Source organism: Sebastes umbrosus, chromosome 17 (assembly GCF_015220745.1).
Source record: "Sebastes umbrosus isolate fSebUmb1 chromosome 17, fSebUmb1.pri, whole genome shotgun sequence".
In the NCBI taxonomy this organism is placed as follows: Eukaryota; Metazoa; Chordata; class Actinopteri; order Perciformes; family Sebastidae; genus Sebastes; species Sebastes umbrosus.
In genome coordinates, this window is record NC_051285.1 from 4,516,357 (window position 1) to 4,528,620 (window position 12,264).

The 12,264-nt window shown below is 38.8% G+C and overlaps 1 protein-coding gene across 4 annotated transcripts in view; it reads left to right on the forward strand.

The window, feature by feature from the left end:
• tmem132e (transmembrane protein 132E) overlaps positions 1 to 12,264 on the forward strand; it is a 447,998-nt gene that overhangs the window by 429,082 nt on the left and 6,652 nt on the right. For all 4 annotated transcript variants that reach the window (XM_037747985.1, XM_037747987.1, XM_037747988.1 and 1 more), the window contains one exon: positions 6,927 to 7,121. In XM_037747985.1, coding sequence (XP_037603913.1) covers positions 6,927 to 7,121 — 195 coding nt within the window. The remainder of the gene's footprint in view (positions 1 to 6,926; positions 7,122 to 12,264) is intronic.

Sequence of the window (12,264 nt, forward strand, 5' to 3'; positions counted from 1 at the left end):
ACACAACAAGATATCCCATCGTAAATATTGAACATGTTTAATATTTGCAATTTGAAATCGGTACGGTCAGGATGAACTTCCAAGCAGATCAGGAAATGCAAAAAAACACTCTTAAAATACCTCACACCACAGGAACATCTGGAAAGATCATCTTTAGAACAATCAAAAAATTTTAGCTTTGCTCGCCATTGTCGGGATTGGCTTGACTCGTGTAGTGTGTGAGAGGCGACTGTTCGTTCAAAACAACAGTGGCGATCCTGTAGAGGTCAGCGTAGCTGCAATAGCATCAGTTCTATCAGAACTGGAGAGTATTTCTTCATTGGAAGAAGAGCAAAGAACGACACTGAAGGCTTTTCTATATGGAAAAGGTGTTTTTGCTCTTCTCCCGACTGGCTACGGCAAGAGTTTGATTGACAGATGGTTCATCCAATCACCTGCCAAGTATTTATTTTTCCTTTTTCCAAACAGTTTCCAATGACGGCTTCTCAGATGGGTTTGTGTATCAAACCATCTGGTACGTCAGGTCAGCTAAATCCACCCTCAGCAACAATGTTAATGATGAGAAGAGTCCAGACGAGACAGAAAACAGAAAACCTATGTGTAGTATGGGCAAAGTTAGGAATTATAAGTTTGTAGTGTTGTAAAATATGTCCATTTTTAACATCACTGTGCTTTAATATCAATAACAGCCCCGTGGCTCAGGGCATAAATTACATTATCTCATGCATGATTCTTGGCAGGTGAAGTGTTGCATCTTTGAGCTATCTTGCATCTATAAGGAGATGTCCCTTTGAACTTGCACATAATCTGAAGAAATGACTCATTCGGTGCACTTCCAAGGTTTTTTTTTTCCTTCACATTCAAGCTTCTTTTTGTGTTTTGGCAACTGTGGGTGGCAACTACTATGAGCCATCATATCTCTAAATATCACTGGGTGCTGCTCTTGTCCCAAAATGTGTGCTTAGGCTTCTTTTTATTATTGTTCTACATTTCTATTATGTTTCTATAATGGTGCCTGTATATTTGAAAAATGAAAAAGGCACAGGAAGATTTGGGATAAAGAATCTATAGATGCATGAAACAGCTTTGTGTGACGTCTGAGGGTCTGTGTGCACCAACTCTAGGAACAGAAATAGCAGAGACTGGGGGAGGTTGAAGCATTGATACCAAACTTGCACTGCAGCACCTGATCTGCGTAGCGACAAAGTGATGTTTCTTAAATATCCCTGAAATTGGATACATGACAGCTGAGGAATAAATGCCTACACAGTATAATATGTTTCCATCGAGGATCATAACCCAGAACAAGATTAGTTTCTGTGATTACATTTTTTGATTTAGACAATGAAGGTGAACAATGTGGAGCGTTTTTTGAGTCGTGTTTTGACATTTGTACACAGTCGCCAATATTGATTTTAATAGTATTTCTTTTAGTTTAATTGACCTGTGAAAATATCAGCAACAGTGGAATGGAATGTGAAATAGCAGAAAATCAATTGAAGTAAACAATTTCGCACCTCATAGGATTTATGTTTTGACGTGTTTTTACACAGAAACTGACATATTTGTGCTCAGGACACATCTTTCATCCCTCTGTCACTCTTAAACTGAATCCATCCCTAGAAACAAGAAAGATCCACCATCAAACTATTGCAAAGTTGTAACAGAAAAATCTCCCGTACTGTAAGAGAGATCCATCATGCAACTGTTGTCCTCATGAAAACTTTAAAAGTTTATTTATGCATCCTTTTACTATCATGCTTTAGGGCTTTGCATGCACACTAGTATGTGTGTGTGTTTGTGTGTATACAGTATGTGTGTGGTGCCCAGTGAACCATAACTCTGCTTTCTGGCACATTAATCCATCACATCCAAACAATATGCATAGAAAAGTGGAACCTGACTGCAGACTTTTCTTGCTGCGTAAAAGTTTGTTCTGCTATTTTGAGCCCTGAAGCTTTTACAAATACGGAGGATCCAATTTCTTTATACAAATTTTCAACAATACTTTTGTGACATTATAACACTGATAGTAATGCAGCGCATAGACAGCGATACACTGACCGGTGAATTCACAAAGAATGGATTGCTGATAGCTCCGTGAATTGTGCATCGCTTTCAACCGCTATCCGTCTCATCTCAAGGTCCAATTCATAAAAGATATTGATGATGATATTACAGCGCAAAAATCAAGTTTTGCAAGAGTGCAATTTGCCCTTTTTTTGCAGAGGGAGAGGGAAGAAATAATTAGTTAATTTGTTTATATAATAACCTTATTTTTCATTCATTTTTTTCCTCATGTATTTACAAAAATGACTTGTAGAGGAGCTTTAATCATTTATTTTTTACGACACAACAGTCACTACATCCCTAAATAAATTAGTTTAAAAAGAGCACGATATTCCTTTGCCTGAATACAATCCAACAAATTCTCAATCCCAACTCCCGACAGACGCTTCAGTCAGTCAGTGCCCTTCGGCATCGAAAACCGACACACGGGGTACCCCTCTTGCGCTACTTTTGGACGAACCAGGGACAGCGTGTCAATATGCGCTCATTACATGCATAGTGTCCTCTCAAAATAAACTTTAGTTTTCACAGGAAGTTAGGTTTAGGCAACACAACCAGGGTTAGGAAACGGTCGTGGTTGACGTTAACTTCACTGACTAGTGACTCACGGGACTCACGGGACTGACAATACAGACGAGTCACGTGACTGCCATGACTCGATGTGTTGTCAGGAGGTTGTTCTTGCCTCTGTTGCATAAGAATGCATGCTCATGGGGGACCTCTTGTTGGGTCCTAAATTATAGAGTATGGTCTAGACCTGCTCTTGAAATAACTTCTGTTATGATTTGACGCTATATAAAAATAAATTGAATTGACTAGCGTCTGACGTGACAAAATAAGTCAAAGTTACTTTTAGTTTCACACGGGACACGAAAAGCATAGTTTGTCATATAGCTACTGTTGCTAAAGGGCGCCTCTGTGCGTCAGTTTCCGATGCCGAGGGGTGCTGCCCAATCAGCGGTATTTGACGAGTTGGGAGTGAGACCGGGTGGCACAATCACTGCTGCCATGATCAGTGGAAAGGAGGCTTATTTGCATAGAATGTCTGCATATTACCTCATTTAAATATGTACAAATAGCACAGGAGCACCAAGATGCTATTTGTTGGCAGCGCAGTTAGGGGTCTATTTCACCCTCTGCGGGTGCTTTGAGAAGTTTCTTTTTGTCTTATTTGTGCAGGTTTAGCAGCCGCAAAAAATCCTTTTGTGAATTCGCCCCACAGAGTGTTGTGCAGAGATACATAAAACTAAATATCAAGGGCAGGGAAGTGGAGGTGCTGTGGAGGAGACACGTTCACACGCGGCTACAGAGAGGCTTTCACACAGCCGACACCGCTACTTAATTGTTTCCAACCATTAACCTCTGTAGGCTGAGAGGACATTAACGAGGAGCATTACGCTATTATTGTAGCTGTGCAACACAAAAGGTTGACAACAATCATCAAGCCATCTAATTAGCGTGAGCTATCATGTTGTAACGAATGCCAGATTACTGACATTATGCACTTGGTTTTCTTGAGGACAGAAGAGCTTCTGCTCGGCTGCTTTTTATTGATTTCAGCGCTGCTTTCAACACTCTTCAGCCGTATACCTTTTAACTCAGAAACAACTGACAACTGGATGTCAACCCTACAGTCATGGGCGCCAAGTTAGAGTTGAAAGTGGGGTGTGATTAGTGAGAGACAAGGGGAGGTATGGCAGGACATTTTTCATTTAGGCTAATTAACCCCTGAAAGTGCCATTTCCTGCAATATAGAGCCTTCAATCATGACCGCTAAAGCTGCTCTTTCACCATTAAGCTCGGTTTAAATTGCACTATGTATCGCAGTGTTTCCCCACAGGATTCTGTGAGATTGTTCTGGGTGGATCTCAGACCCTCTAGAGGCGTCTGGTGCTCCCCAAAGAGAACAATGTGTACATTTGAAAGTTAAATGCATCCATCTGGTGCACTTTGAGAGCAAAATTAAGAGGATAGATGCATGAAGAACTTTATGCTTTGTCCCGGCCGCCGGCGTTCGATAGGCACTGGGCTTTCCATTAACTACAATGTATGCAGCAACAGTAAACACTCAGGGAAAGTGCACCAGGAGTGCGGTGACGTAGTTTAAAGAGCGAAAGAGACACACAGGGTGAATGGGTACAACAAACACAAGGCTTTCATCCAGGAGACCGCTGTTCATGTCGTGTCTCGTGCGTTACGTTTCACTTTGCAATCAGCTGTTCGTTCATGTCCCGTGTTCACAACGTTCAGTTTCATTTTCACTTCACAAACATAGTAGTTTTAAGCCCAACCTTGTTGTTTTTTCCTAAACCTAACTAAGTGTTTCTGTTTAGTTCACAACATTAAGCATTAAGTGTGTACTACAACCAAAAAGTGACGTCGATGAGTCAAATGGTTCTGGGAAATGGCGAGGGGTGACCAGAGTTCATATGAGATAACGGCTTAAAGACGGGAATGTAATTTTTTTATTAATTTATTATAGCATACTATCTATGAAACGCATATACTGTATAACAATTTGGAAAAAATTATGTTTTTTAATCAGGCTGTTATCGGGTATAGAATGATTGCATGGTTTGGGAACCTTCCTTCATCATTGAAATCAAAGTTATCGCATTTGGTTCAGACTGCAGATGAAAATCACCAGTCAGAAAGATGATCACAATCTTCAGTCCCTCTCTGACCAGCACGTTTTAATTAAATAGGTAAATATAATCCTCTGTGATCCGTCCCATATTCTGTAATCTCAAACTCCATAAAAAAAAAATAGTTTTTTGTCAAATTTAGCAGAATATTTGCTTAACAACAACTAGATAGAAAGATCTGATCTGCAATAAATGGACATTGTGTGCTTGTTATTTAATTTCTTTAGTTACCAAATGTATGTGAACCTCACTCATTAAACAGCGTAGAGTACAAGATACAGGGGCTGTAATGAAAAGAGATTATCAGGCCACTGCTCTGTAGACTGTGCACGTGTGTGTGTTTATGATTTTGAGCACAACAGAAATCATAATGTCTCCAGACCAAATTAATAAAACCAGACACCCCTGCAGATGCATCTGTTTCCGCAGATGATTTGGCTCGAGCCTTTACGTGACAGATTACATTGCACCAAATTACACGACAAATTATTGCACCAAATTATGTGGCACTTAGATGTTGAGCCAAAGGAAAGGAAAAAAAAAAATTGGACGACCACTGATGTAGAAGTCACGCAAGGGAAGACGCAGCCATAGCAACTGTCACAGCAAGTACAGTATAAAGAGGGAGATTAAAGGCTTCAAGTAAAGAACCATGTCATTTTATTTCTATTTTATCCTTCTTGCCTGTTTGAATCCACTTTTTCAAAATGTCACATCAAATTTAAAGAGTAACTAAACCCCACAGTTTTGGCTGAAGTGCTTCTACCCTGGAAATTCAAAAAGTTGCCTCTAGAACGTCATCGGCTCATTTTCTGTAACCAGTGTAGCGTTACAAATGCCTTTTCTCTCTTTTCTGTGGATTTGAAATTAAGCCGTCAGCACATTACAAAACCTGGTGAATCAGTGTTAATGACTGATTATCTGGCAACAGCAATGTGCTTTCCTACGCTGTGGCAAGAGTGTGTCGATGAAGCATTAAGTTGTTAAGTTTTACTCAGCATTACTTGCCCCAAACTGCATGTGATTATCATAAAGTGGGCATGTCTGTAAAGGGGAGACTCGTGGGTACCCATAGGACCCATTTACATTCACATATCTTGAGGTCAGAGGTCAAGGGACCCCTTTAAAAATGGCCATGCCAGTATTTCCTCGCCAAATTTTAGCGTATGTTTGGAGTGTTATTTATGACACCAATGTTTGTAGTTTCATACTTTGGACTAAAATGTCAAGATTTGGACCTGAATCCATCAACAACACTAATACATACCCATATATATTGGTTGGTTTTCAGCTGAAACAGATGGTTTGGGGGTTTAGTTACTCTTTAAAGGACCCATATCATGCTTATTTTCAGGTTCATACTTGTATTTTGTGTTTCCAATAGAACATGTTTACATACTGTAATGTTAAAAAAAACAACTTTATTTTCCTTGTACTGTCTGCTTGAATATACCTGTATTCACCCTCTGTCTGAAACGCTCCGTTTTAGTGCATTTCAATGGAATTGAAACAGAATTGCGTTGCTAGGCAACAGTTTTCTAAACAATGTTGTTTGGAAGCAGGACTTTAGGCGATGTAGTCGGCTCGCCGTTTCAAGGTTTCAGTTGACGATGATTGGAGAAGCTTGTCAGAGCACCAAACCCTTCACCGCTCTAGCTTCGCATGCTGAGTGGGAAAGACGCTTGAGCTGAAGGTGGAAAAGATTTTCCCCGTCTGACTCTGAGGACGAGGCCACCGCTTCACTGAATGGCTCTTTACTTTGTTCAAGCCCCTCATGACCTCTGGTCGCTGTAGCAAAGTGAAATGATGATCTTTTAAAAGTGCTCAAGTACCGGGCGCAGAGTACCCGAAGAGAACGGCTTTAAATCGTTTTGGTATTTCACATGGTGACACTTAGATGTGCACCAGTGTTTCTGCTAACCGTCACTTTGAAGGCGTGAGGTGACCGCTTCAGATTGTACCTCGTTGTCTGGTCGCTGATGGATTCTATCTCGAGTGTTTGTTTTTTCCTCTATGATAGACAGAGAGGCATTGACATATGGATCCAAGACGCGCTGGAACAAACAACAGCACAGAGCACTTTAATCCAAAATTGGCTTGTCATGGCCTTTATGAGCTTCAGAAAAACAATAAAGCTGTTGTCTATTCTGGACTTAAACGATGTCCCTCTGTCATGTGGAGAAACAATAAAAGAGCATCTCTTCTCTGCAGGTGGAGTCTCCGCTGGCAGTGGACGCCGTGTTGGGAGAGTCGGAGTTCTCGGTCACAGACGAAAAGGTTTCCATCACGGAGATGCGTGTTCACGCCGTCTCGGGCCTGACCCTATCGCTGCAGCCCAGCCCCGGCAACAGCCACACCATGGTGGCCAAGGCAACTGGCGTCCAGACTCTCACTGCTCCCAAGCAGGTAACTCATCATCACACAGTGCAGAAAACGAGAAGTTATTATTCATCCAGTCATTGTTGTTTCATTTATGTTCACTAGCTGCTTCATATTCGTGGTGACTACATTTGTGCACAACCACAAAAACGTTATTGAATGATATATTTGACTTCAGGACATCTCTGACTACATACATGCTGAAAATCAAACATTTTGACCGTATTAATTCAGATATTTGCCAAAGTAAAAGTACCTAGAAGTGTATGGTTCAACTTTTTCCCGTGGTCTAGAGTTAAAAAACACAATAAATTGTTATATGGAATCGCAATATTTGTAGAATAGCAGTTCTTAAAACTTGCAATACATATCGAATCAGCACCCAAGTATCGTGATAGTATCGAATCGGGAGATAGGTGAATCGTCCCAGCACCAATAACAACACACATACTGAATAATTTATGCAAAAGTCTGTGTACAAAACTGTTTAAAAAGATTTCCTACTTAGCAAAATCGTAAAATATTCTACTTCAAACCATATTTGTTGGCATTTAGTCTTTCAAAACATATTTGCTCTCCAGCTTGATGCACACAGAGGGAGGCACCTGTATTAACCGAGGTGGTCTAGCAGCAATCTAACGACACCATAAACATTTTATTTCTCTGTAGGGTCCTTTCCATTATGTTGTCAGACACATCTAATAACAATCTGAGCCTGTCAGCACTTTTAGTGGACGTACACTGACGGTGAGGAGCTGCCCCGAGTGATTACATTACAACCCGTTTAGCGGCTGCCTTCTGCAGCGTTCTCCCTCTGAGAACGCTGGACTGATTTCAAAAATTGTACAGTTAGTCACTAGGAAAATCGGGTCCAGGTTGAAAAATACTGAAGTTACCCTTTAATATAAATCAATGCAATGTCCTACTAAGTAACAAAAAGCTTTCATGCGTGCAATTCTTTTCAAATTTGTATTCACCAAAACAACAAATGTCTGACTGAAATATTCACAGTGCATTTTAGTTGGCAAAACACGAAACACAGTATCATACAAATATGCAGGTGGCTCCACAACCTTTGCTACATATTTATGAAGGCTATGTGTGCGCTGATGGTAAAGTTACCAGCAGTCTACCTGAGGTAAATAACAAGCACTCGGGCGACTTTCAAAGCACAAATTCAGATGGATGACGACGCTGCTGGAACTCAGTCGGCCTCATTTCACTGAAAAAGTTACTTAATGTGTCTCTGCCCATGTTTACCGTTGTTGTTCTGGTGCTTTCTGATTTAGGACATGAAAAAACATGTTGAATCACAATGTGTTGTATAGTTACCAATGTATCTATATTGTTTTTTTCGGATCATTATGTATGTAGGTTCGTATTGAATCATCTTTCCAGTTTAATTCCTATCTATATTCTTAAGGTTTTAACAGAGGGGTTGGTTCATATGTCATTCAAAGCCTGATTTATACAACATTTTAATCCTAAAAACGTGGAGAATTTTTTTTTTATGACATTTTCTGATTTATGGAGTGATACAAATAGATATTAAATCCCATCTGTTAAATTGATTGATAAAATAAAAATAAAATTGTACAAATTAAATAAAATAAAGTAGGCAATTAATAAAATAGCAATAAAATAGAATTAAATTATACAACTTCAATACAATAAAATAAGTGATTAATGAAATAACAATAAAAATTAAATTAAATGATACAACTTAAATACAATAAAATTAGTTATTTTTAAAATAACAATAAAATAAAATAAAATTGTACAGCTTAAATACACTAAAGTACGTGATTAATAAAATGGAATAAAATTATACAACTTCAATACAATAAAATAAGAGATTGATAAAATAACAATAAAATAGAATACAATTATACAACTTAAATATAATAAAATAAATAATTAATAAAATAACAATAAAATAAAATAAGATTTTACAACTTCAACGCAATAAAATAAGTGAACAAAATAATAATCATTCTTAGGTTTTAAGTTTACATTTAAAGATTTAAAGATTTCAGATTTAATAAGATAATACCTCATTTGTATATTTAAACATAAAAATTCACAAAATGTGTAGTACAAAAAATAATGTCAGTAATCAACTGGTGATAACTATTAGTTAATTGTTTTACCCTATTCACCTATAGTGTCTCCCCTTAAGGTCTAAACGTAATACCATTGACCTTTATATGCATTTAAATAAGGCAATGAACCAATCACTGATTACTAATTGCAGTAGCGTGTACATGTAGTACTGTGTCTCTTTATGCCTTACTTACACTCAGTGTGTCTCCAGAGAGCAAGATGAAGTTTATTTGCAAATCCCCTCTATGTCTCTATATCAACAAGCAGCAACTAGTTTCACTTCTAAGTAATACAATTATTTCTGAGCTAAATCTTTTAAGCTCCGGGCCGCCAGCATTGTTAGCAAGGACTCCAGATAAAGGCAGTTACGGTGAACTAATAAGTATCCTTGTTGCTGCTTTATTACAACCTTCATATTAGCCACGCCGGGCAAAAATACTTCTGATAAATGCATTTTCCAAAATTGAATTTATTGCTCAAGTGAGGAGTGGGAAGACGTCTGGGTGAAAAGCTGCTCTTTCTTCGCCACTGTGTCTTCACACCGGAGTAAAGAGCTCTGAGAGGAATTAATTGGCAGCCCTGCTTCACCTAGGGGAGAGAAGTGTGCGTGTGTCCTTTCCCTGCTTTGCCCTTTCATTGGCCTGCAAGTTGCTAAAAATGCAACGACAACCACATCAAGCATCAGTGAGAGAGAAGCGAGCATTAAATTCCAATTTTTCTTGCTTTCCGCTTCTTGGCCACCTTGAAATTTAATTATTGTAATGTATTGTCCTAAGTGCTCTCCAAGGCCGGGCCATAAAAGGCAGCCAATTCCTCTGCCGGCAGAGCTCTCAGAGGAGTACTGGTGCTATTTCAAGCCATTTGATTCTGTTTCACAGGAAAACTTTCTAAATGTCCTCTATTACTCTAGAAATGAATGAAACACATAAACTGTGGACGGGGCGAGTTGGACAATCAAGGTCTCTTTGCATTATTCTCTTTTCCACTTGACTAAGTTCACGTCTTTCAGAACTGAAAGGCTTCAGAGCTCGACTGTTCAACATGGACCATTTTCTGTTGCTATGATTTACTTACTGTTGCTGCTTAAATTAGCTACTTAATAAGGTATTTATGAATCTGGATGGTATAATATTACATCTCAAGTTGATGCAAATGTCCCAGAATAATATTTCCAGGGGAGTGTGTTTCTGCATATTTTATAATGCAAGCTGTTTATGTTCAATTTACGTCCACATGTATATTCCCTGATGCCATAAAGCATAAATCAGAGAAAATGAGGGATATCAAATTCAAGAATATCACATTACTTTATGGAAATGCACACATTACATTAATTGGTGGTATGGTAAATTAGATAAAGTAATATTGACAAATCCCTCTGGGTCTCATCAGGTCTTTGATGCCCCAGTCGCCTTTTTTTTTTTCTATGATAAAGTTTCTCTTTTTAGCAATACTTTGTCCCAGAATAAACAAAATCATCTCCTCTACATGCACAACTTTCCTGCTTTGGATCAGCATAGAAAAACATGAGCCAATCATTTTCTCAATGTCGAAAAAAAACCATTCATTGTCTTTTTTATTATTATTATGTTTTCGGGTTGTACATAGATGATTCCAGAAATGTATTAGTCGATACCAATACCAGTGAAATTCCACGATTCTCAATACCACGATAAAAAACAAAAGTAAAACAATAAATCCCATGTACTTCAACATCCTCTCCTTTTATTGCCGTTTGCATGCTGTTTTTTGTGAGGAAGTTAAACAGGTCATAATTCCCTCTCTATTATCTATTTTATATTGATGTGAAAACGTCTCATTCAAACAACTGGATTCATTCAAGTTTCTCACCAAAAATGACATCTTTCAATTGAATGATAATAATAATGTTAGAATTTATCGTCGCCCAATATACATTTTTATTAAATAGAGCCTGAACGCATTATAATGTATGGCACAACCCGTTAACGTTAGCTGTTAGCTCCGTGCGTCCCCTGAACACTTCGATAGTGAGTTCACTGTGTTCCAAAGACATTTTCTACGACGACGGGACAACGTTAGTCTTGAGCCCCCCCCCCACCGACTTGGTATCGACTTCGTATCGACTTGGTACCAAAGTATCCGTCCATACCATTCTTGTGAACACGATATCTCAGGAACACCTTGAAGAAATGTCTTCAAATTAGGCACCCATGTCCACTTGGACTCAAAGATAAAGATTTGATTTTGATGGTCACTGTGACCTCACGTCAATCCCATTATCGTGAAAGTGATTTCTCAGGAACACCTGAAGGTAATTGTATTACATCTGGCACAAACATCCACTTTACCACTGACTGAGAAGTGAAGCCAATGCTGAAGTGCTTTAAACTTGCATTCTTTCTAATAGCCAGCAGGGGGCGACTCCTCTGGTTGCAAAAAGAAGTCTGATTGTATAGAAGTCTATGAGAAAATGAGTCTACTTCTCACTTGATTTATTACTTCAGTAAACATTGTAAACATGAGTTTATGGTCTCAATCACTAGTTTCAAGTCTTCTTCAATACAGCATGATGTTCATTTAGTAAATGATGGTCCCATTTAGAGTCAAATAGACCATAAAGCAGGGGATGCTTTAGGGCGTGGCTACCTTGTGATTGACAGGTCGTTACCACGGCGTTGTTTGGTCTGGGAGTTGTCCCTGTTTTCGTCTTAGATCTTTAACCCTTTCACAGTGTGTTTACAGTTCATCAAAGTTAATTATGACATATTGGTCGCCTACAAACGTCTTATTCAGCGTTCTGTCGTACTTAGCTCCACCCTCTCGTGTCACTTCTGGTTGCAAAAAAACAAAAAGCCAAAATGCCAAACTCAAGGCTTCAAAACGGCAGTCCACAAACCAATGGGTGACGTCACAGTGACTGCGACCACTTCTTATATACAGTCTATGGCTCGGACTCAGAATTTGGTGTTCAAAGTTACCTCACAAAACACGTTTTTGGCCATAACTCAATAATTCATATGCTAATTATGACAATTTCACACATATGTAACAGGAAAAAATGATGAAGTGAAGACATTTTGGACAG